The 26,508-nt window shown below is 36.0% G+C and overlaps 2 protein-coding genes across 6 annotated transcripts in view; both read left to right on the forward strand.

Moving 5' to 3' along the window:
* Positions 1 to 1,885: 1,885 nt before the first annotated feature.
* On the forward strand, positions 1,886 to 9,851 carry LOC109081421 (troponin I, cardiac muscle-like). The gene is made up of 8 exons (XM_019096409.2): positions 1,886 to 2,030; positions 4,156 to 4,187; positions 5,140 to 5,143; positions 5,592 to 5,639; positions 6,115 to 6,246; positions 6,394 to 6,483; positions 7,165 to 7,326; positions 7,590 to 9,851. The coding sequence occupies exons 2-8, from the start codon at positions 4,177 to 4,179 to the stop codon at positions 7,674 to 7,676; spliced, it is 534 nt and encodes a 177-aa protein (XP_018951954.2). The 5' UTR covers positions 1,886 to 2,030; positions 4,156 to 4,176; the 3' UTR covers positions 7,677 to 9,851.
* Positions 9,852 to 11,303: 1,452 nt separating this feature from the next.
* Positions 11,304 to 26,508, forward strand: part of cald1a (caldesmon 1a) — a 52,008-nt gene continuing 36,803 nt past the window's right edge. For 4 of the 5 annotated variants that reach the window (XR_006156465.1, XM_042738507.1, XM_042738518.1 and 1 more), the window contains exon 1: positions 11,304 to 11,447. The gene's annotated coding sequence lies outside the window, so the exon portion shown is untranslated. The remainder of the gene's footprint in view (positions 11,448 to 26,508) is intronic. The other variant, XM_042738530.1, reaches the window with a different exon arrangement.

The following is a 26,508-nucleotide window of genomic DNA, read 5'->3' on the forward strand; positions in this document are numbered from 1 at the left end:
TTTAGATGTTTTTTGAAAAAGTGTAAAGACACAGCTGTTCGAATTGAGATCGGGAAATAATAAGAAGTACAAAATGAGGATTTGTAAAGAAGAATTTCAGAAGAGTTCAATATAAGCCAAGAGGAGACTGGTTTTCCTTTGCTAAAGTAAGGAAACTTTGCTTGCTTTTGATCGTTAAACAAATGTTGGTTTTCACAAGACTCACCGGCATGTGCCCAACGCTGACCTCATACGTCATGCTCCCGGAACTGCACAGTTTACAACAGTGATCACAAGCTAAATTAAAGTGATTATTATGCTTTGAATATGGATATTTTTCTTACAAAAATGCATCGATTCACTACAAAAGGCCTTTGTTCACCCTCTGGAGCTGTGTGAGACCATTTTTAATGGATGGGCGCTTTTTATTTAACTTCTTTTGGACTGATTAACTGAAACACCCCTTTGAGTGCCATTTAAAATTTAAATTAAATTAAATTTATGCATTTAGCAGACGCTTTTATCCAAAGCGACTTACAGTGCATTCAGGCTATCAATTGTTACCTATCATTTAATAGCTTGAAAGATCAAAGACAATTTTTAAAGTCACTCCGACTGGATTTGTCTGAAAGAAGAAAGTCATATACACCTAGGATGCCTCTGGGGTGAGTAAAACACAGCCTAATTTTCATTTTTGGGTGAACTAACCCTTTAAGAAGTTTCTGTCATACAGCCAGCTTCTGAGTCATACTATTCTCCTCTGGGTTTGTTTAGAAATTAATTCAATATAAAGCAGTAGAACTGATGACTGTAAATGAGTGCATTTCTAGCAGGAGCTCAGAACACCTTAGCAACCGCCTAGAAATTCCATAGCAACCATCCAGACCACTTTAACAACCACCCAGCCGCTACAACTACAACTTAACTAAGGCCCTGTTTACACCTGGTTTTAAAATGCATTTTTGTCAATCTGATCACGAGTCCAATCAAGGCTTTGAAGCCAACATTCAAACTATGTTTTGACATTCTTATTTTCTGGATTATTAGCTCAATTCTTGCATTGTCAATCTTTCAGTTGCCAGCTTAGGTCATTAACCTGTATTATCCTCGAGAGTTTCAGGGCTGGGGTCGTGTTATCAGTGATGACAGTGAAGAGCATGATAGCTTTGAGTGAAAACCAGTCCTCCTAAAAATAAACGCGATCAGAGGCTTCACTACACCGCAGACAAAAGCACATGAGTGATGTGTCATGGGACGCTTGTGTTCACTCCATCTCTCAGTGCCTGTCGACAGCTGCCACTTTCATACTCCAGATTCCACTAAAGGTGGATGTCCTTCCACCGTCCCCTCTTTATGTACACAAAAGCCAAACCAGGTTTGCCACGTAGTCTGTTGCTGAACCATAAAAACCTTTTTCAATGCATTATGGGGTCATGTGTTTATCGATCTGAGGCTTTTAGACCAAAAGTTGCCCTCTGAACCTGCCTCAAACCCGATATGGAGATAAATGTTTTCAGTGTGCCTCTTTCCCCCGTTTTTATGACTTAAATGCTATGATCCATTTTCACATTTTTCCCAGCAGTCTCGAGGTGATATTCACCTGTAATTAATGCTACACTCGACTGAACACTAGGACTCTCTTTAGAAATTCAGGCCTCCGAGCATTGGTGAATTATAGCATGAGACTATAAAATGCTCAATTAAACAATTATGTGCATTTATATTTGACCGTAGGACACCCGGAGCACTTTGTTGTCTTTGGGGTGGCCGTGAGAATCTTAATCACCTGAATATATGAATTACAAGTCATGGGAATTTTTAAAACCCGAAAAAGCATTTTCTGTGCTAGATCAGCCATTAATTTCATTTGTCCAATTCCGGAACAATGGTGTAGCAAAAGCTGGCATTCATGGGAGGCGCTGGGCTGAGTTATTTTGGTTGGCCATTCACATGTGAGAGGAGAGGCATGGATCAATCATTGAAAATCACACTACACCGTCTCTCTCTGTACCATCACTCCTCTTTTCACGCTCCTGGTCTCCTCTTCAAAGGTAAGAGCCCTGTATCGATGCTCTTTTTTTATCATGTCTAACAGTCTGCCGTGGAAATCAAAGGTCCACTTCAGAGGTCTTTTAAGTTAGAGAGCAAAGAGCGGTTTAAGAGTCTTTTGATTTGAGCAAATGGAAGGGTTGTTCACTTCCTTTGCTTGAGTGTTTGTTTATTTTTGCATGTTTTCGGCATGATTAATGACACTAGGGGATGCAGTCTAATAGTATACCGTGAGGTGAATGACAGGGTATGTTTAGTCATGACTGGAATGACATTCTGGATGGACTTGTTGGTAACTATATATTGTTTGAGATGCTGCCAGTGTATCTTCCCATTTGTCTTTTAGAAATAACCAAGTGTTGAGGCTTTACACCATCACAAACTTGCTTGTTTACTTATTTATTGTTAGACAAGATGCTAATTTGTATTTAATTTTTTTAATATTATTATTATTAAATTATTTAATGCCGTATATTTTGGCAGGGATGTCTAAATAAAAAGTGAAGGTATTATTCAATATATTTCTTAAATGTATTTATTAATTATTTACTTAATGTATTTACTCATTTAAAAATGAACTTAAAACGTATTATTAGAATTATTTTAATGCATATATTGTCAGGGGTGCCTATATAAAAAGTGAAACTAGTTAATAAATGTATTATGAATTCTAAATTCTAAATTAATAAATTACTAATTAAAATTAAAATGACAGTTGTGGTGACTTACCATAGTGGTGGCCAGTTACACTTATTTTCTTATTTAAGGGGTCTTTATAAAAAATCAATAATATAAAAATAATTTTAAAAAAAGTTAGGCAAAATGTAAATATATGTATGCATTTATTTATTTTTTACAAATCCTCCAATTTTATTCCATTTATTTTAATGCAGGATGTATTGTCAGAGCTGTCTAAATAAAAAGTGAAGGTAGTAAAATTCAAATTCAAATCTGCGGTGAGTGATGAAACTGACCATAATGGTGGCTAATTACGTTTCACATTGGAATGGACTTAGTTTAAAATTAATTTTAAGTAAAATTCATAGGAACATCATTTGACTTATAATCCAAGTAAGTATTGTAGGAGGAAAAATTTAAGACACGGCGACCAGATTTCTGATTTGTAGTTCAAAATGAAATCCCCCCCCAAGCAAATGCTAAAGTACTGTTCACTCCAGTGTATTGTCATACATAAGTCCTGAAGAATGACAAACAGAAATGTCAGGTCAATGACTCAACTGTTTCTTTCCAAAGTCATGGCAGTTATATCAAGGACGTTAACATTAGCAGGACCCAAGCCAACAATCTGTTGAGTGTTTGTCATTTACTGCCCGTATTCCAAGTGCCTTTGTTCCCCAGCAGATTATATAATTTAGATGACATATTTCACTTTGAAAGTGAAATCCAGATTTGCTGGATCCTTCTTGATTGTATTGCATCTGATTCATTCCATGCACTTTGTGAGTGGGTAAAGTTGTGCCAGATTTATCCTCACTAGATGATAGTTTTCAGACTTTGTGTTGTCAGTGTTTCCCATAACAGGGTTGAATTCACATTAAAACAGTGTGTTTTGTCCACACTTCCTATCCACCTCTAAATGTCATCCCTCATCACCATTTTTCCAGAGGAACCCCATTAACCCCTGCTCACAGCATTTAGTGAGACTGTCAAGGTCACTGTTTCTCCACGGGCCCAAAATGTCGAGACCCCGATCTCTTTGAACTGCAAGCTGTAATGAATGTATCTTTGAAGACGCTGAGAAAAATGGTTGATCCACACAGAGAGATGGTTTATTATATTGTCAGTGTAAAGGTCATCATTTTTCCATGTTAGAGTCGCTGCGTTGATCGGTATTAAAGCCAAACCCAATGTCCGGTAACTATGAATGCCACAGCGTGGTGTACCGTCTGCATATTGGCATTGCATTAGTGGATCTGTAGCTTTTGATGTCAATGGACGGTGGGTTTATTTAATGCATTTAAACGCTTTTTTAAGAGCAACCCTTGACTGTGGCATAACTCTTAATCCATGACAGTTGTTTGGCATTTGACTAGTGATGCCTGACATGTGCAGAAATGAATGATGAAGTGCTGAATAGTGACTACAATTATTTTGGCTCTCTTTCAGGTCACATAGTGTATTGCAGCCATGTCTGAAGGGTAAGTGTTATCTTTATTAGACTTTTGACCCTGTCAATGTCATACTCATCCAAAATGGCTTATTTACACAAGGTTATTATTATAAACTGTGAGTCAGAGTTATTATAGTTAACTAATACTAAACTGAGAAATTAAAAATTAAAACCATAAAAAATTTTACTTAAATGATAACTGAAATAAAATAAGATATAAAACAACTTATTTCACCTAGATGCCAAGGCAACATTTCTCATTTTAATTCAGTTGATGTACTAAAATTACTGAAACTAAAACTGAAAAAAAAACTATATAGACATATTTAGAAAACTGTAAATACTTAAAAAAAAAACTGTTTAAAAATGACAAAAACACAACAAAACTACTAAAAATGTAACTAAAATGAAAATGGGAAATATAAAAATAAAATATAAATATAAAACTGATTTAAAATCTATTTTTAAAAAAACAGTACAATTTTTCAGTTTTTCTGTTATTTTTCCTAGAATTGAAATCTTTCTAGTCTTTCTTAAACTCATAATTAATATAAATAATGCTCATTTCTTTCATATTACAACCTTATTTATTTATTTATTTACAATGGAATACTATTTGCTGCTTGTTTATATAATTTCTAAAAATGTAATTAAATTTAATGAAATTAATAAAACACCAAATTATGATGAATAATCAGTTTGTTTTTTATTCTTTTTTAAATACTATGTAGCAACTGAACATTTGTGCCCTGGCAACCACTCAAAACACCCTAGAATGCCATAGCAACTGCATAGCAATGTGATAAAAAAAAACATTGCATAAACACTCTGCAACTGCATAATAAAGCCCTGGCAACATCTAAAATTAATTTTAAGCAACACTCACATTTTCTGTAAAATACACAAGTCTAGTTGCTGTTTAATAGTTGTTATTTTTTTTATATATATATATATATATACATGCAATGACGTCGTCACAGACCGGTAAGTGTATTCCCATTGCATTTGTCATGAGAGTTTTATAATATGTCTCGCTTTGCTCCTAATTGTTTCCCTTTTTAATAGTTTACTTAATGATTAGCAACAATTGAAAGTACCAGTGTATGTGGTGGCGTCTCTATATATTAAAGTCCAGTGACTGCTGGAATCGATGACCCTAATCCAGCTCTAAATGGTTCTGAGTTGCTCAGTAATTCTGTAAGGACACCGAACAGCATGTTAAAAACTAATCTGCACTGTACGTTTGCTCTGCTCTGCTTAAAACTACACTGAGCCACTGAGCCCTAAATTTGGAAATTCCAACAGTAATCAGGTCAGGCAGTTAATGCATGCACCACGGCGCGTGTAGATCAGACCCACGCGCAGCACAAGCACTGTCTTAACAGGACTGCAGACTATAATGAGCTCGGCTTACCTCTTACTGTTCTTGCAGAAAAAGGCCAGATCCAAGTACTCAGCAACACGCAGACTTCTGCTGAAGGTGGGTCAGAAACAAAGCTGAACTTTCCAGTATGAACTAAAACGGTAGAAAAAAAAAAAAAACTAACTGTTAACTGAAACAAAATAAAAAAAAAAAAAAAAAAAAAATTAATGTTTTATTTCAGAGCTTAACTTGATGTACTAATATAACTAAAACTGAAATAAAAATAATAAAAACTATATAGAGATATATTTAAAAGAACTAGTACTAAATAAAATGACAAACACAATGAGAACAAAAAAAATACAAAAATGAAAACCAATGTTCAATATACTGTATATATACTATGTACTGTAAATAACAATTGTGCCTCTGAACTGGTTTTATGTGTGCTTTTGTGCCATCATTAGGGATTTGCATTAGTGAATCAGGTGCTAAAATAACTCTGAAATCGTGTGCAAATATTCTGTGTGTCAGTGGACACAAGTGAAGAATGCTGTATTTTGTACTTAGCTGACACGTCTCTGACCCTCAGAGCAAACTGCTGAAAAAGGCAGAAAGCTTGCTGGTGAAAGAAAAAGAGGAGAAAGAACTGGAGAGAGAAAACATCCTGAGGGAGAGAGCGCCGCCCCTCAACCTCTCAGGCCTGTCTGCCCAAGAAGTGAAGGTGCAACACTTTACTATGACAGATGTTTATATTAGGAGCTGTTTCTGCAGCCAGATGGGCGCATCCCAAAACATCTCTCAACATACAGTATCATAAGCACTCGTGTTCATGCCATTTGAGTTGATGTATCATCATCGGTCTTTGCAGGAGATTTGTAGAGATTTGCACCAAAAGATTGACATTGTGGATGAAGCACGATATGACCTCAATATAAAAGTCGCCAGAAATGATTCAGAGGTATGTAAATGAAAAACAAGGTACTGTATGAAAAAATTCTATACTATTCAAAATAATGGGGTCGGAAGGGGGGTTTTATTTTATTTTATTTTCCCAGATTTGAAATCTTTCTAGTTTTAGACCTTTTAGTCTTTCTTAAACTCATAAATAATTCTTACCTTTTATTTATTCATTTATTTATGTTTTAATTGATGTTTGTTTGTTGGTTGGTACCATATTTTTTATGTTTTTGAAAGCAGTCTGTCTGCATTTCATCAAAAATACAATAAAAATGGCAATATTGTGAAATATTATTACAATAAAAAAGCTGTTTTCTATTTGAATATATTGTAAAATGTAATTTATTCATGTGATCAAAGCTGAATTTTCAGCATCATTACTGCAGTCTTCAGTGTCACATGATCCTTCAGAAGTCATTCTAATATGCTGATTCGCTACTCACGAAACATTTCTGATTATTATCAATTTTGAAAACTTTTATTTGAAATAGAATTCTTTTGTAACTTTATAAATATTTTTACTATCACTTTTGGTCAATTTAATGTGCCCTTTGCTGAATAAAAGTATTAATTAATTTAAAAAATAAATAAAAATCTTATCCCAAACATTTGAAAAATAGTGTATACTTAAGAAAATTAAAAAAAAAATTAACAAAAGCATGATATATTTGTTCATTTCCAGATTCTCTCATTAACCCAGAAGATCTATGAACTGAAAGGAAAAATGAAACGGCCGAACTTGAGAAGGGTGAAGAAGTCGGCAGATACCATGCTGGGATCGGTCACAGACACCAGAGTCGACTTCAAAGCCAAACTCAAAACTGTTAAAAAGGAAGAAGAAAAGGTAACACTCCAGCTCGATGCTTTAACAAGTGTGTTTGAGACACCAGGAGCCCGTCTGGCTGTTTTCAGCTCATTTGCTCAGATGTGCTGTGTCTGAAATCAAGTGATTTCTTTAAAGGCCCCGGTGCTGATGAAATGCTGGCATTTAAACCGCCCCGTCTGTCTGTCTGATGCGTGTTGCCACGGTCCACCGCGGCTGTGCAACCATTTGAGTTGCTCTCATCTCTGTCTTTCTGTCTCACTGAAGCATTTTCTCTCCATCAGAAGGAGGAGGTTACAGACTGGAGGAAAAACGTAGAGGCCATGTCAGGCATGGAGGGCAGGAAGAAGCTTTTCGATGCCGGACAGTAGACAGCAGCGAGTGTTTCCAGCTGAAAAGAGGTTGCAAAGGATAAAGGGTTATTGTGATGCAAAGCTCATGTTGCTTGTTTGAATTTAAACACCGTCAACATTTTATGGTGAATTACTCACCATCAGGCATCCAAGGTAGATGAGTTTGTTTCTTCATCAGAACAAATGTAGCATGATGTTACATCACTTTCTCACCAATGGATGCTCTGCAGTGAATGGGTGCCGTCAGAATGAGAGTCCAAACAGCTGATAAAAACATCACAATAATCCCCACGTCTCCAGTACAAGTGATGTAATGCTAAATTTCTCCAAATCTGTTCTGATGAAGAAACAAACTCATCTACAAATTTTTTGCCACATTTTCATTTCTTGGGTGAACTCTTTCTATAAAAAGCGATTTGCCAATCAAAAATTTGGCGTTGGTACAATTCTTTAAATGCTTTTCAAAAGAAGTCTCTTATGCTCACTAAGGCTGCATTTATTTGATCAAAAATGCAGTAAAAATATTAAATTTAAAATAACTGTTTTATATTTGAATATATATTTTAAAATGATAAAGGGGCATCTTGATCCAAATCTCATGTTTGTTTGTTTAAATTTGAATCATCTTGAACATTATTTTATGGTTAATTATTCATTGATTTTGTCAGCCAGCTGTGGCTCGCACGTGATGTTAAATTGTGATTTGCTGCGATTAAAATGTGTAAGCGCTCTGCTGTCCATAGAGAGGGATTAAATAATAGAGCAACCTCATATTCATATCATATCAACTGTGTAAATATTTGCTTCATAGTCAGTGTTGATTGAAACCAATAAAGCTATTGAAGAGCTTTATTATTTTATTTCCTGTTTGTAGTTTACAAACAGAAAATAGTTTAATTTTTAATAAAAGCTTATTGAGTGAATAAGAAAGTTTGAGTCCTTCATTAAAATAATCAAATATTTGATTAAAACAAGCTGTAATGTCAATGGCACAGGAACTGCTTGTCGAATACCCAGTTTAAAGCAGTTTTAGGTGTTGACCTACAGATGGCGCTCTGCATTTATACTACATTGAATGATCTGGCATTAAATCAACACCAGGGGGAGACAAAGTCACACAGGCGTCTCAGCAGGCCTCAAAATGGAGCCTTAAATCAGTCACAAGAATATCATTATATAAAAAGATATGCGTCAGCTGTTATACTTTTTATCTGAAATGCAATATTTTGTGTGTGAACAGATGTGGTGGTGTTTAGAGGAGGAAGTACAGGGAGGTAAAGGGAAGGAATTTGGGTGGCACTGTTTCCTCTATTACCAGAAAGATGGCAAACCGGAACAGATGTAACATCAGTCATCAGACATGAGTCAGCACGTCCACTTCAACACAGCAAAAATATTTAGGTCATAACAGACTCTTTAAATCAGCAGAGCAATGCAAATCTGTGAATTCTGCTGAACTAGATCAATGAATCGATAAGTGTGGATTCTGTAACATCCTTAGATCATAGTTGATAACAGAGATGCTGCATACTTCTTCTGCATATTAAAATCAACAGGTGATACCTTGTACAGTTCATTATTTATAGCCCAAAATGTAAAAGTGTCTTACTTGGTAAGTTACTGCAGTTTAAATCCTCAGTATCCATAATCACGAGGCCATTGGAGATGAATAGTCATGTGAAATCACATCCTGAAAGATATAAAGCAGAGCAGATATTAGCACCCCGGGGTTCACCTACAATTCTCTGTGATGTTAAACTCTCTATGCTTCAGATGTCCTGGTTAAATCAAGTTCATGTACTCCCATAGAGAGAGACGATCTTTAGATATTCCCTTTCTTAGAGCAAGTTAAGGCAAGCGGCTAATATTTTCAGGAACTCATATGAATATCTGAGGTCAGCTGAGGTCTTCCCTGATGTTAAAAACCAAAGCACATTATAAAAGTAAACATCTGAGATCCTCAGGCAAATATAGTGCAGGCAAAGCCCTCGGATCAAAAGGCCGAAAATGTCTGGCAGCTTCTACTGTGTTACCAAATTACAGGCAAATGATCGACATTTGACTGCTCTCAGTTTCCAGTTCATGGGAAAATACTATAGGAGATATTTTGCTCGCAATTTGAGGTGAAGCACTTGAGCACTTCTGTTTCACTGGAGTCATATATGTTGAACAAATAAATCCTTGTTTTCCTTCGATGGTGTTTGCTTGATTTATTTGCCAGAGTTCAAGAACGCAATTTTCAGCCATTCTTTTTAATGTTGCCAAGACACACATAAACACACCGAGCTCAGGTCTGATACTCTGGTCTGATTCTCACACTATACGCTTACACACACATTTCTAGCCAATTGAATGTACCTCAGTATAGAGGCTCAGCATTTTAATTTGGAAATCATATTTATTTATTGAGGTAATTACTAAATGACCTCATCAAATAAACAATAAAATTAGTGCTTAATCGCGATTAATCATATTCAAAATTGACAGCACTAAATAAAATGTAAATACAGTTATCATAATCAGACTACAGTTACTTTTTATTAGTGCTGTCAAATGATTAATCGCGATTAATCGCATCCAAAATAAAAGTTTTTGTTTATATAAAATATGTGTGTGTGCTGTGTTTATTTATTAAGTATATATAAATACACACACATTCAGTATATATTTTGAAAGTATTTACGTGTATATACATTTATATAATTATATTATTAGATTTTATATTATATATATAAATATATTTAATATATAAACAACATATTTTTCTAAAAATATATACAATACATGCATGTGTTTATATTTATACATAATAAATATACACAGTGCACATACATATGTAAAAAATTTTTTGATTTTGGATGCGATTAATCGCGATTAATCGTTTGAAATCACTACTTTTATTGATTATATGATTATTTAATTATGATTTGCATTATTGAAGAATTAATATGGTAGGTTACAGGATTATTCTATTTAATGTGATAAACGAGTTAGGTCAAAATTAATCTATCAAAAAGTAGTCCAGTTATATTACCTAAAATGTGTAACGTAATATGTTACGTTACTAACGTTACTATTTTCATCAGGTTAATCGAAACTGGCGTTACTTTCAAGTCTCTCGTATCAAGCCGCGCTCACTCTCGCAAATAGAGTCTCTTTTAACTATTACATTAAAATTGCCTCCGATGACTTCAGTATCAGCATATTATTGTAAATAACATCCTTGGAGTTTTCCTCTTGTAGCTAAAACCGCTTGTTCACTGTAATGGACTACTTTTCTTCGCAGAAGCGTTAAGGTAAGATACAGGTAAGTATTTAAAACTCAAATCAATTTATTTATTTAGTGAGTGTCAATTTAATAAGCTGCATAATATATAGTACTATAATATAACGGGCTTTATAGCTAAATAAATGTGGCCATTGAAGGTAGCTGTCAAATAGCTGTTTTTTTTATTTCAGCTGCAGTCATATATAATAAAACGGGATGTGTTGAGTTTTAAAGTAAGAAACTTATATTATATATCCTATTTATGATTTAACTTTCTACATTTAATAATTATTTAATTAGAACAATGCAATAGTGTTATTGAATCACCAGTGCATTGAACTGTCCTCGTGAAGTGCGCGAGAAGGCGGAGGTCGGATGGAGTGAAAGGCTGCTAAAAGGGAGGAGCTTCAAAAAAACTCAGAGTCCTGTTACTGAACGCCGGAGATTTTGGGAGTGAAGGAACAGCTCAAGTCGTTTTGTCTTTGCAGGTTTCTTCGCACATCTAAAGGACGCATACCTCGGTGAGTTTTATCGTCACTGCCAGGTGTTTGGATGCGAGTTTACTAACTCTACAGCGCTTTTTACAAACTCTTCCTCCTTGCTTGATAAAACATTAACCATTATGCGTCAGTCTCACTGAAGGCTTTGTTGAAAAGCGTGGCTTATATTACATGCATTTTATAGTATGTTGAATATTATATATTAGTTTGCACTTTTAGAAAGTTCTAGCTCTAAATCTGTGATTCAGCTTTGGGATACAGACAAATAGCCCTGTTTTTGCACTGATGCATGTTGATTGTTTTTGACAGTTTGAGAATAATGTTTATTCAGGTCTCTTAATCCTATTTCTTGTCCCCTTTCTTTTCACATCCACAGTTTTACATACTTCTTTATCTTACTTACGAATGAGCCTGGATTTATTTTACAAGCCAGTAACTCTAGAAAAAGGCCTGGGTTAATTGACAGCTGCTAAAACTGTCTAAAAGGCCTTTTGATACTCTGTTGACCTGATTGAATTGGTTTTAAGTGTGCTTTGCACATAGTGAAACCTCTCCTAGGTTTATACGCAGTATTAAACCTTTTATTGCATTGAACTCTTTTAGGGATCTTAATATTGTATCTTTTTTTAAGGGAATTTTGTGTAAGTAACATCTCTATTGTCCTTCAGCATCCTGCAATCTATATAAACAGGGCACTACTGTGTACTGTCCGATGCCTAGGTTAAGGGATGCTGCTGTAACCCATTAAGATTTTCATTATCGTCCAAAATGGATTTGGCATTTTCTTTGGCTGGCAGCATCTCTGCACTCTCTTCTCAAAATATTTGTGGAGTGGAATCACTGGGCATGAACATTTTTATATTGTTTAATTTATATCTGGTGTGGGATTTGGGACGAAGCTAAAGGGATGGGGGGTTTAGAGTGGATGCTTTGGTAAATTTCTCCTCTGGGAACCACTGAGTGCTTGTTTAACTAAAGCGATGCTGCTTGCGTTTTGGCAGCGAACCCGTAAATCCCGTCTGACAAAGAATGCAAGCTCTGTACTTATTGCAAACTATTAAATTAATTTTATGGCCCCGTTTATTAACACAACTGCACAGGTCAGGCTTCTACGGGAGCTGCGTATTCAGCTGATTTAGCTTTTAATGTGTGTGATATAATCTGTCAGATTGTGACTTGGGACCTTGTTTTATTGCTCTGACCTTTAGTTGTATGAGTTTGAGCATGAGGGAAGATCTGAACGCAGAATGATGGGAGTGATGTGCTGTCAGAGTAGCAGCACGCACAGTGAAGCGTGGCGCTCGCAACACTGTGGGCCAGTAATTGGCCATGAAACGGGATCTGATAACACTGTGGTGTTTGGAAAATATGTGGGGAATGTCCTCGCCTTAAAAGGAACAGACTGAACGTGGTGACATATGATTGGAATAGTCTCTGGAATGCAAAACAGCACTGTTTTCCCCCATTTTGGAGTTTTTCTCAGTTTTGGCTCCCTCTTTGTTGGGTTATGGGAACAGGCTGCCTGTAGGGGTCTACAGTGTCTGTCTTACAATAGAACCGTTCAGAGCCACTCATGTAAATCATGTTGAATAAAGTCACAAATGACCTGAGAGAACTAAAATTCTTCCCTTGTCATAAACACTATCTACTGCCAAAAGGATGACACAGTAATCCAAGGAGAAAGACTGTATTTTTACACTGTGTTTTCCTCCAATTAGAAACCCAAAGACATTGGTTGTTTCTCTATGGGAAAAATATGACAAATGTGAGATGTAAATGAAATATGGTGTTTCAAGGCACATTAAACCATGTAAACATTTATAATGGTTTACAATAAGGGCCAAAACTGTAAATTGTGGGATTATGGGATCTTCCTTTTGTCTATAGACATTGTTTGACCACTAATGTTTGAGAGAAAGTCTTTGTCACGTATATATTAAGCAACTGTTGTCATAAAATGTCAAAAATAGTGTCTTCTTGAATTAAGGTGGCAATCTTTTGGCAGTAGATGTTTGCAGTGTTTATGACAAGTGTTTAGAGAGATTAATTCTCCATGGTTATTTTAATACATTATTTAACATTTTTTCACCTGCTAATGTGTCTATGAGTAGTTTGGTATTATATGATTAGTTTTATATCATGGTAACAGTATCTATAATGTCTATAGTTATTTTCCTGGGGAGAAAAAAGTATATTATGCAGTCGTGTAATGCCAGAAAAAATCTTTTGTAACAGTATAGCCTACATCACCCTTCAAAAGTTTAGGGTCAGTAAATTATTATTATTATTAATTAATACTTTCAGCTAGACTTTCAAAGAATCCTGAAAAAAGTATCAGAGGATTCAAAAATATATATTAAGATCTATATTAATCAGCACAACTGCTCCCAACATTGATAAATCAGCATATTATAATGATTTTTGAACGATCATGTGACGCTGAAGACTGGAGTAATGGCTGATGAAAATTCAGCTTTGCATCACAGGAATAAATTATATTTTAAAGTATATCAAAATAGACTGTTATTTTAAAATATAATAATATTTTTCAATATTACTGTTTTTTTCTGTATTTTTGATCAAAAAATGCAGCCTTGATGAGCATAAGAATCTTCTTTTAAAACATTAAAAATCTTAATCCCAAACTTTTAAACAGCAGTGTATATATTTGGAAGCAACTTATAAGATCATTCATAACAAATTAATAAGTTGAGCATTACCTCAGAAACAGCTGCTTAATATATATATAATATAATAATAATAATAATAATAATATAGTAATATAGTATAAATACGACTGGATGAATTCTTGTTAATATGGCATGTTGTGATGTTGCTTGCCACCTGTAAATAATCTAAAGTTACAGATTTGTGTTTCTCAGATGTGAGTGGCATGTCACATCAAAACTACATCGCTCCCACAATAATTGATGGAGCTGTCTACATTGGAGGCAGCCGTATGTAAAACAACATGCTGAGTAGATTATAGTTTTCTGTTTGGTGTTATACTGCAGGTATAAAAAGTATAGCAGAATCTGCAGACACATTTCTGCCGTCACATGGTTTACAGTCTCATACAGCCCAGCCCTATTTGAGCATTCAGACACTCTAGATTGATGTCCTCCTGCTTCTTATCTGGTTTACATTCACAGCCGTGTTTTATCAAGTGCAGAACATTTGCCAAAGCTCTATTTGGATCCCTCAAATGCATCAAAACATGTAATTATATTGAGTTGAGCTGACAATTTAATTAGCAAGTTTGCATTATAGAGGTTCTCATTAAATATGTGCAAAACAATTTTGTAGATGTGAAACTCCCATGACTGTACTGAAATCACTTTTGGTTATCCACAAAAAGATTTATGCACATAACCATGCGTCATGCATTCTCTTTCTGTTTTTATAGCTCATTTGTTCTTACACTTTGGAAATACAAAGCATCCTCAGAGTCGTAATGTAAACTAGAGCTGAAATAATGATTATATTAGATGACTCTTGTGAGGTGTTCAATTAACTTTTGTTAGCATGATTGACGTGCAGCAGAAAACTCAAGAGATGCAGCTCTCTAACCCAGCCCCCTTCAAATGTTCAGCTATTCCTCTGCCGCTTTGAATCTGATAGCCTGTAATTTTAAAGCACTGGATCCAGGAACCGCATGAGCTTTTTCAGAACTGCTGGATTCGCTGAGCTCCTGACGGACGGCGACGATCGGGAAACATGGCGAAACGGAGGCATTCCTTGATTGTGAAGTCAGAGCCGTCTGAAACTTTAGCTTGTGTTTATTTAGGTCCCCGCAAATATGCAATAAGTGACCCAGATGTTTTGTTAGTAATATATAAATCTGAAATAACTTCCGCCATTTACATTAAGTCATTCTGCAGCAGGATTCCATTTTTTATTTTTTTATTTTTTTTGCTGTAATTTGACTTTGTGGTTTGTTTGTTGTCCTTTTTTGAGACGGCAGGTTTCAGTGGAAAAGTCTAATGGTGCCTGGCCTTGGATTTTGAGGAGATCTTAAGTGCACTAGGCTTGCGCTCTGACTGCTGGTTTGTCAGGATTTTTCAGGGGAAATGATGGCTGATGGATGTTTTTGCTTTTCCACTCTTCTGTCATGGAAAGAATTGGATGTGGACTTAAAGGATTGTTAAAGGATTCAGTTGGGAATAAAGATAACAACTAAATACTGATTAATTGTCTAAATATGGCCAATTTTAGAATTATGGAATGTTTACAGTTTTAGGGACATAATCATTGTTTTTGCTTGGCTGCAATGCAAAGAAAATAACTGTAGCCCAGTCATGTAAAGGTGTGATTTTAAAGAACTAATTCACCCAGAAATTAAAAATTGTTTACTGATCTTCATGCTGTTTCAAACTTCTATGACAAAAATAACTTTTGAAAATCAATGTACAAATGTCATACAGGTTTTAGCATGAGGATGAGTTAAATGATGACCAATTTTTCCAATTTTCATATCATTCTTACATCCCTGGTATATGCCATCCTTCAAAAACCATGTGGCGTCAAGTTTTCAAAATGACCATAATAGTAACGTGTAGCCAATCTGAGTTAGTGAGCTGATTCTCATCTGCAAAAACATGCACAGGAAATGTCTCGGCGAGCCCATTTTCCCTGTCCTCTGCCTCAACCGACCGCTAAACAAACAAAACTAATCAAGAGATGTCCAATGCATTCCATCAGAAATCACTCTGTGAGAGGGAAATGAACAATTTGGAGACATATTTAGGGTCAGCCATGATGCAGAAGTGAAAGAACGCATGAAAATTGACGTTGACTCCAGCATGAGGTCATGTCGATGTAGCGGCTTAGTTGAGGCCCATGTTGTGAGCACGAATGCGCGCCAACGCTCCCATAAAGGTGTTGAGGGAGAGCCAGCGAGCTTTGATTTGACAAATGCCGATTCTTCTGAGGTAAGGAGCGCTTAAGCGAGCTGCTAGTCAAACTGTCCTGAACTCCTGACCTAAGAAAACAAGCACGCTTCTCTTTGCCGGCTCGCTTTGTGCTCTTTCAGCCTTACATGGTCAGATCGTACATGTATCCTTATCACGAGCCAAGCTGGGTCAAAGAAAAAGCCAATCTTGTGAGACGATGTTACTGCTAGCATGATGAAGTTGAGCGGTATTGAGTAACAGATGACCTACACCGGTTGCCAAAGACAAAAGCTGACTGATAATGTTGGAATGATTTATAAAAATAAAAAAAAATCCCAGAACAAAATCGCCTGAACACCTCAGTGGTATGATTCAGTGCTAGTCTTGTTTCCCTCTCTGTTAATTCTCTAATAGACCTCAGTCTTTATGTGTGCATCTGGTAATGGTAGCAGGGGTAATTGTTTAAGAGAGCCTTTATAGAGTGAACTCTTTCCTTGTAATCAGAAGCATATTTACGTACTAGTGCACTCGCCTCAGAGGGATCCACAGGAATGTGAGGCAGCATCGCGCGCACGCACACCCGCCTCCTTTTCTTTCCACTTCACATGTCATTGCGTCCTTCTGAGAGAGCCAATTAAAGCTGATTAAAGCCAGGGATCAAAGTCGCCGGCATGGCTATCACTCAGGATTCCCTCTTCGAATGTATATTTACCTGCGCGTGTTAAATGAAATGCATCCTGACTGCTGTACATAAGCGGAACTGTATGTCACTTTGCGGTATTGTGGCCTGGTTTGTATTTGTAAGTCCATCATTCTAAAACTAGCGGAGATGCTTGCCTGCTGTACTTTGCAGGGGTTAGTGATAAGTAAGCAGAAAAGGCAGGGATACATGTCCCAGTAGTCAGTAAATGTATTCAGAATGGACCATATGTGATTCAGAGGTGCTAATCATAAAAATATACACTGCATTTACAGTAAGTCATTTGCATTGATTGTTGCTCCAAGTCCTAGTGAGCTGCCTACATAGACAGCATCTTAAGGCATCAAAGGCTGTTCCAAAAGGTGCATAATGTTGTTAAGAGACCATATTCTGACTAAATTCAAAGTCAGCGTTGCACTTATCCTTCATAAGGAAGCCATTACAAAAATGCATTATGACTAGCTTTATGAACAAATACATTTTCAGTTAATTACTGACTCTTTACCCAAGTGTTTGTAGGCTATGGATTTTTATGCATTTTTTTTTAATAGTGTGTCTTGTTATTTTAGCAACATGCTAAAAGCAATCTCTATTGTAATCTGATGTGTCCCAATTCTTATACTATCCATCCTAAATAGTATTTGAAATTGGAATTAGTGTGTCCCAAATTGTAGTATGCTGAAATGAGTGTACCATAGGTACCCAGACGATCTGCTATTTCTGATGGAAAGTTGTAAGTTTGCCCACAAACCATTGCACTTTGCAGAAGGATTAATTTCAGTATTACAAACATGAATAAAAAGTGTTAAAAAAAAAAACCTACAAACATGGCGGATATGCACAAACAATGACTAAGTCAAGAGGTTTAGGTAAAGGGGTTTGAGTGATTAATAATGTGTATCAAGCCTGATGAAAAATATTTGTCATTGCAACAACATTTTGAAATGTGGAAACCCATTTCTGCTACTGAATAAATAAAATAAAATAAAAAAATTGCAACTTTTTATCCCAGAGTTCTGACTTTTTTCTCGCAATTTGCGAGTTAACATCTCACAATCCAGATTTTTCTCAGAATTGCATTATACAAACTCCCATTTTTTTCTTAGAATTGTAAGATATACAGTAAACTCGTAACTGTTATAAAGTCAGAGTTATAGAGTTATAAAGTCAGAGTTGTGAGATATAAACTCTAAAAAATATCAGAATTGTCAGTTTATAACTCGCAATTCTGACTTAATTCCGCAGAATTGTGAGTTTGTATGACGTAATACTGAGAAAAAAAAAGTTTATGTCTCACAATTCTGACTATATCTTGCAGTTGCAAGTGTATATCTCAGAATTCTGAGAAAAAAGTCACAATTGCAAGTTTAAATCTCGCAATTTTGAGGAAAATAAGTCACAATTGTGAGATTGTAGCAATTACCTTTTTCAGGGGCGGAAACAGGCTTCCATAGTGAACTTTTATAAACGTTCACAGATACGTTCAACCATGCATAAAACTTTTAAATGCATCATGCAAAAACATTAGACAAGTTCTCTACATGAAAGACTCATGACTAGCAGTACTACTTCTTTTTTTTTCCAGTATGGTAGGAAGAGTTGTTAAGTAGTGCATATTAAATTAACTGAAATGTGTGTGTGTATCAGGCGTTACTGAGACGAAATGATTGACAGGCCAGTTTATGGGGACAGAATGCACAAAATATTTGTCTTAAAATTGCTTTTTGTGTGTGTGTGTGATCTTTTTTCCACTATAAAGAACCTTTTTGTGCAGTGAAAATGTTCCGTGGAAGTTAAACGTTCTTCACGGAAACATCAATGCCAATAAAGAAACTATATTTAAGAGTGTAGGAAAATAATAGTTCTTTTAAGAACTGCTCAATGAAATGTTCTTTGGGGAATCAAAAATTGCTATAAAAAGAAAATCTGCAACATTTCATTCAGTATCAAAAATTTGTAACGTAAAAATGGATCTTGTGCACTGTTAGCTGAGCAACATGCTAATATAAAGCGCTGTTGGTTTCTTAAGAGATTCAGTTTCGGTTAGGATTCTGCCTTAAAAGCAAGTACCTATATAGACAGTCTACAGCAAGGCATGTCTTGGAACAGAGTCAACAACCAAATTGCAAGAAATTAGCATTTGGTGACGCTGAGGCCAAAACAATAGCAGCAGCAAACAAGCCCTTTGTTTATTTCTTCCTGGCCTGATGCAAACAAAATGGGGGACGCAAATTGATATGGAGTCGGCCGTAATTACAGACTCGTTATTGTTAATCACTGACGCACAGAGCATTCAAACATGTCTTTAAAAATGGGTAAAAGCAGTTGTGCGTGTCTTTTTGAGTGATGAAATACTTGAGAGGTTTTGATGAATGTGATGGAGGTCTTGAGTGTGTGTGTATGTAAGGTCTGCAGACCTCATTAAGGTTTGCTTTAATGAACACGGCCTCAGTAACAAGAACAATGGGCACTTGTTGCGATCACGTCTGCTGTGTGTGTGTGTGTGTGTGTGTGTGTGTGTGTGTGTGTGTGTGTGTGTGTGTGTGTGTGTGTGTGTGTGTGTGTGTGAGAGTGTGTGTGTGTGGCTGCAGTGCCACTCAAGTCTGTGACAGGCGTCTACGAGACCACCGTGTATAATAACGGGCCTTCATTAGTTCAGGTTAGACTTAATGATCAGGAACTGATTCACAATAGCGAGTCATTCAGGATCTGTGTCAACACAACCAGTGTCAGCACTCTGAATGGGTGCTTGTGTGTGGCACAGGTGTGTAGAAGTGAGGAGGGGCCAAAGTCGTTTTGGAGTGGCTCCAGTGGCGCTTGGGTTTGTGGATTAATTTCATTTCCAGTTCGGCCATTAGCTATGATGAGGGACCCTCAACCTGGGAACGTAAACCGCCCCATAGCTCCAATATTCAATTATTTACAATTTCATGCCTGCCTGAGATTGGTGTTTTTCTTGTAAATGTAAAGATTATGCAGCAGGAGTACTTTATGTTGAACTCTGAGGTAATGATTTATGCAGTTTTTTTTTCCCTTAAAAGGCTTTGTACGCTGTTGCGGAGTGGAAGGGTACATTGGGTTGAGCTGCATGACGGAGTGCTTGCACTCAAACATTTCTAGTCTTAACTGCAGTAATATTTCACTCGACTAAAATAGAAGAATTTATCATAAAGCTCGCAAAATCGTCCAAAGCCGAGTAAATATAAGTGACTGCGTGTTTGCTTGAGAGAGAGAGAAAGAAAAAGAGAGATTTGTCTTGGAACTGGCAGTTGCAGCCACAGTGAAAGAAAGATTTTTTGAAGTTTTCCTGAACGAACTGCACAGCCCTGTGGCACTAAACATAGCCACGGTGAAGTTAGCAGACAATGTCCTATACACAGAGACGTGGCAGGTATGAGTGATGCTCAGTGTGCGTGTGTGATATACCTGCGTCTTTGCAGGACGAGTTGCCGTCTCTTAAGTGTCTGTGGGGGCCACACAGTGCTCAGCCCCTGACAACGCTGGCCTGGAGCCACGCTAATAATAACAGCCAGCAGAAATATGCACAGAAGAGGGGAGATCTGGTAGCGTAGAGAGAAGAGGGGCACGGGAAAGGGTTCTGCACTCACAGGAATGTGTCATCTAAGGAGTCTCAAAGTATTCTGCCGTAAACATGCATATCTTTGTACTTATATATATTATATATCATATATAATTGTATTTAAATATGTGTGTGTGTGTGTGTGTGTGTGTGTGTGTGTGTGTGTGTGTGTGTGTGTGTGTGTGTGTGTGTGTGTGTGTGTGTGTGCAAATTATAATAAATATTATTATTTATAGGTATAGTTTGTAATATACCGATGGCGGTGACTCAAGCATGTTATTTCTGTCGAAGAGCTTTTAATAATTACTCCCACCTCAAAACTTGATGCACATTGACAAACAGTCTTGGTGACCATTTGTTAAAAACGCCAGAGCTTGTGTTCTGCGTGTTTGCTCACAAAATATGGTTCCCTCTCTCCAACTCCCGAATGATGCATCCTTGAGTAATGCCTGCCAGTAAGGTCATCCAGCCCATCTTATAATCTTATTTCTGCTATCTCTCCTGAGGAATGCAATGCCTTTCATTTTTCAGAAAATTCTTGTCAATTAATACTCTTAAAATCTTGTGCACTGAAGAAAAGCACATTCCATTGTCTGAGTTCTGGCCTATATAACAGCCACATTGAGGAAGATTAATACTGATGGCATGGAAAACTGGATGGAAAAATGTCACTAGCCGTGCCGATAACTCCTCGGGGAGTGAATGTTTTCGCACAGAGACTTACGAGGCATAAACAAACAACATGACAGAAGCTGTTTCTGATGATGGAGGACAAGGGGTACATGTTGCACACACGCATTGAGTGTAAACGTCATGCTTTTGGCTTGTATTGCTACCTTGTAAGGCACAATGTGAAGATATTTCTTGCATATTCCTGTTGAACAAAGCCACTCATATATCACTCATATTTTTTGCTTTTAGTCTTGTTGCCGTACTTGTGCGCAGGGTTTGAAAGACACATTTTACAAGACACATCAGGAACTTCTTAGTTTTATGAGAAATACATTTTTATGTTCCAGCTGTTATATATATACCTGAGAGTGCTGGGTTATGTTAATTGTGAAAGAAAAAGTGAGCAGCTAAATGCAGCTTCGTCCTAAATGAGGCCCTCATGTTAGGTCAAATGTAGTATGTAATTGATATTTAGCAAAGCCTGATGTTTTGAATACCTCAGTTTGGTGTTCAATAGATTGCCTATATGCAGAAAAAAGCTTTAAAGGATAATTACACCCAAAAATGTAATTATGTGCTGCTCTATGGAAATTAAAGCTAATTATCTGTAAAAAATTGATCTGTAAAAAAAGCACATTTAAAACCACAAAAGTAGTCTGAAGGGCTTGTGTGTTATAAGTCTTCTGAAGCCATACAATACAGTAGCTTACTGTGATGAATAGACCAAAACTTTAATTCCCCTCTCAAATAAAAATGGATGCATTGGGGTTAAAGACAAAAAGGGGTTTTCAAGCATCAAAACAATAAAAAAATTGTGCCGTATTTATTTGTCTTTATTTGTTTATTTATCTGATGGTTTTATTTTTAAATGATTTTATTTTGTTATTTTTTGCAAGCAAAAAATATTATTGTATCAATATTGTTTATTATGGTATCGACTAAAATTCTGTAGTTTTTAGAAAATAATTTTGTCAGCTGTGGTTGCCAGAATAATTTTATTTAAAAAATAAAACTGTAAATACGTTTAAGAACAAACTGTAATTTACAATCATTAAAATTTGAATGTCAACCAGTAAATTAAACAGTTCACACTGCTAAAATCTATTTTGCACCTTTAACATTTACTGACAACCACCATAAAAACATGATTGTTTCTACTGTTCTCATTTGTAAGTCGCTTTGGATAAAAGCGTCTGCTAAATGATTAAATGTTAAATGTAAATGTAATAATGGTGCTTCTGTACAATTAACAGCATTTTACTGTAAAATTATAAAATGTCTGTTTAGATCTTTTACAGTTTTTCCCAGCATATAGGCTAGTACGGGAACTTACTGTTAATCTATTAACAATTTGTAAATTCAAAATTAAACATTTTTAATTTTAAACCTTCACTGATTATTGCCACTATCCTTCAAATCACTAGTTTTTACCCATAAAATAAGAAATACAATAAAATGTAGTATGATCACATTTTTTATATCTAAATATTTTTTAAAGTACAGGTCAGCATAATTATGTTTTATTTTTACATAAATATATCTGTTACGCTGAATGAAGAAGGAACATAATTTCACACATATTTTGATATTTTATTTTCGAAAAATTATTGACATTAAAATAGTCACTTTACTTGCATTTAATATGCTTTCTATTTATATAAAAAGACTTGTCACAAAAATGTGACGTCTTGTCTTTGACATCTTTGTTGTTTATAGAACTTTAATAGTTTATAACTTCTGTGGAGGGCAAGATTATGAAAGAATAACACATTAAATTTTGGGCTAATTCATGCAACAAAGTTATCATATGACTTCAGAAGATTTGCAATGCACAGGTTGTATGGACTACTTTTATTATTATTTTTCTGATTATTTTTTTTTTTTTTTTAGCTTGACAGACCCAGTCCCCATTCACTTACATGGAAAAGAGCAGCCAGTTTCTTCAGAAATTCTCCTTTTGTGTTCCAGGGTAGAAAGTCATAAGGGTTTTTAATGATATGAGGATGAGATCATTTTGCAACAATTTTTCAGTTGTCAACATATGATGTAATGTACCCTCGCTTTTATAGAACGGTATCTCGCATGTTCATCACACTGAGCTCATCAGATCCAAACCTGGAAGAATTAATGATTAAACACTTAAGCGCTGGCAAGCATCTTCTCGCGTGCTTTCGTGATCTGAACTAGTCATGAAAAACATTACGTGTCATGATAAGGATGCTAAATGCGTTTTGCTTCATTTCTTTTGCATCACGTGCAGCATAGACTGTGAAGCAGTCATCAAAAGCTTGATGCGATACGTTCTGCTTCAAGGCGTTTTTTGTCACGGCCATCTCCATGGCTGGATATTTGGACAAGAATCTTTTTTTCCACTCTGGTCTCTCGCAGTTATGTAAGAAGAGGCCGCTCAAAACCGCTCAATCTTGGATAAAAATGCTGGGAGGGAAAAGTTTTTTTTTCTTTTGTGCCGCTGTTTTATTCCTCAGCAAGCTGAGAATAGTGTAGAAGAGGGATTGTATGTGGTTTGGGACAGCTAGTATGCTAGGTATGTTTTGTTGTTTCTGTGAGTAAATTTGTGTGATGCTACTCAGACGTCACATAGAGCTATCATTCTCTCTGCAGAGTGCAGATAGAAGTCCCTTCACTCTCTCTCTGTGGTCAGTGTGTTTGAATATGAGGCTCTATCTGTCTACACAGCATGTGAAACCCTTGGGTTTTTCTTTTTTTGTGCATGTTGCTTACGGGAAAGAGAGCTTTTTTCCTACCATATTTGGTCATGTGGAGCCAAGCCAATAAGCAGCAGACGTTTGATGCCGTACAAGCATCTCAATTTGGCCTTTTCCCTCTTGCTCTTTCTTTTTTTTTTTTTTTTGAGGACCTTTCATGCCGACTCTGGCTGATAGTGGTGCGATGTTTGGACCTGCATGAGAGGACCATTTAAAATCAGCATTTTAAAATGCATAGCATGAAGGCATCTCTGCACCTGAAATGCATTTCCAGAAGCACAGCTGCTGTTGTGCAGAAATAAATGGCCCTGGGTTTAATGAGTTAATACCTATGAAAATTGCCCATTCAGAAATGGAAACAAAACCTTTTTCCGACATCCTAAAACCATGTGCTTGTGTTTCTCTTGTTCAGCTCTTTGTGCAGGAAAAAGAAAGTGAACATTTAAGACGATTGATTTTTAGTGTGGCTAACTAAATCATTTTACATATGTAAATATGCATGTATATATAATAAGTCAATTATAAATAATTTTTTTTAACATATGTTAATATACATATATAATAATAATTATATATATATATATATATATATATATATATATATATGTTTATTATTATTATTATTATTATTATTATTATTATTATTATACCCAGCTTGTGTATTACAGCTATTGACATTTTCTCTGTATCCCAGAGCCTGTAATTGCATGGCATTGTGGGTAACTGAGCGGTTTAAGACATATTTGGTGTTTGAGCAGGTAACTGTAGGCAAACTGGCCGAGAGTGATTCACAGGACATGCAGACGTGTCGGGGAATGCGATCAATTGTCTGGGAATGCAAGAATCTCCTTTTCCAACCTCAAGTGGAAATTCAATGACAGAGGCCTATTTTTGCCCATGCTTGAATTTTTGATCCCCTCCTTCCCATTTTAAAAACCTTAGGTATATTGGACAGTCAGTGAGTCATTATCGCAAAATAATCCCTGATGTGGTGATCGGGTTCCCGACACAAAACCAAGGTGCCTTGCATCACCCTGGAAGGGTTTATTTTGTGATACTGACTCGCTGATTTATCCTGACATTTATTCTGCTTATTACATGTACAATATTTTACCAGATGCTTTATCCAAAGCAATTTACTTTTCATTCAAGATAAATATGTATTTTTTATCAAGATCATGCATTCCCTGGGAATCGAATCTGTGACATTGTCGATGTTTGAGTGGAGTGGACATGTCGAAAGTGTAGAAATATCCTGTTCACATGAGATTCATCATGAACAACAAATTCAGTGTCCAAGCCTAGGTTAGTTAGGTAGCGTACCAACCAGTTTTTCTTCTCTCTCCTCTTTTCCCAGTGACAGCCTTGAAAAGTAGTTGCTGCTCTTCCTGCCAAAATCTCTACTGGATTTATAGCGGCACATCTTGCTCTTTTTCTGTCTGTGCCTCGCTTACATACTCTCTTATTCCTTCTGTTTCTTCTTTAAGGTCCTAGAGTCATAAATGTGCTGATGCATTGGAGAGTCCATACCAAGCTTTGGTTACTTGGAACCGGTCTTCAATAAGCCACTGATTAAATTATTAATAAATAAATCTAACCAGCATTTGGGCCTAATACAGCTCACTTTCCATTAAGATTACTATTGATATTGTTGGCATTTTAGTGCTAGAGCCCTTGTTTATGATTAAGGTAAAGATTTTGAGAAATGTTTGTAGTTGAATTTTTATACTTAAAATCACCGTATAGGTAGTTTTACGAGAATTAACAGTTTCATCTGTGCGCAAATTATACAGTGGCTTGAATTGATGTTTTTAAATACATTTTTCTAAGTAATTTCAGTTTACAGAATGTTTACAGAATGTTACAGTTTGTTTTGATCAACCCAAATTGTCTAAAAAAATTAAATTGTACTTAACACAAGCTAGGCTTGTAAGCATATATTTATTGGCCATTTTGTATTCTGACTAAGTTTTGTGGTTAAATGTTGTTTGAAAATGCTGCTGAATGTATATAAAGTACATATAAAAATTATATGTACTTTAAAGACCCCTTCACCCTCACTTCTCTTGTATAGCTTTAATTACGGAGGCCGTACCTCTCAAACCCCCCATAATTTGCACACTTTGTGTAATCTTCTTTCAGAGAAGTCAATATTTAAAGGCAAACAAACCTACATGTCAAATATTAAAGAAAATGCTAAATGATATCCAATGTAATAGTAAAAAATAAGCTTTTTTGGTTTGCTGTTGATGACTTGAAGACAGAAAGTCCAGACCATTTTTTTCCCTCTAAAATCTCTGAAGCACAGCATGTCGTCTGACCTTCAGCACATAAACACAACTGTGTTAATGGGGATTGTTGGCCCATCACATAGTGTTGTTATGTTGTACATGAACCAGACCTGGTGCTGGACTCCTGCCATTGCTGTCCTGACACTGTCCTGAGATCTGTGGTCGTGTGCCGCCCAATCAATCAGCTGGCTTTATGGGACAACTCCGGCTGGCCTCCAGTC

Source organism: Cyprinus carpio, chromosome A4 (genome assembly GCF_018340385.1).
Source record: "Cyprinus carpio isolate SPL01 chromosome A4, ASM1834038v1, whole genome shotgun sequence".
Taxonomy (NCBI): Eukaryota; Metazoa; Chordata; class Actinopteri; order Cypriniformes; family Cyprinidae; genus Cyprinus; species Cyprinus carpio.

Excerpts from the sequence above, each read along its gene's own strand:
- LOC109081421 (XM_019096409.2), top strand. Across the intron at positions 5,640-6,114 it reads CACGCAGACTTCTGCTGAAG|AGCAAACTGCTGAAAAAGGC; the intron begins GTGGGTCAGAAA and ends TCTGACCCTCAG. Across the intron at positions 6,247-6,393 it reads TGTCTGCCCAAGAAGTGAAG|GAGATTTGTAGAGATTTGCA; the intron begins GTGCAACACTTT and ends CGGTCTTTGCAG.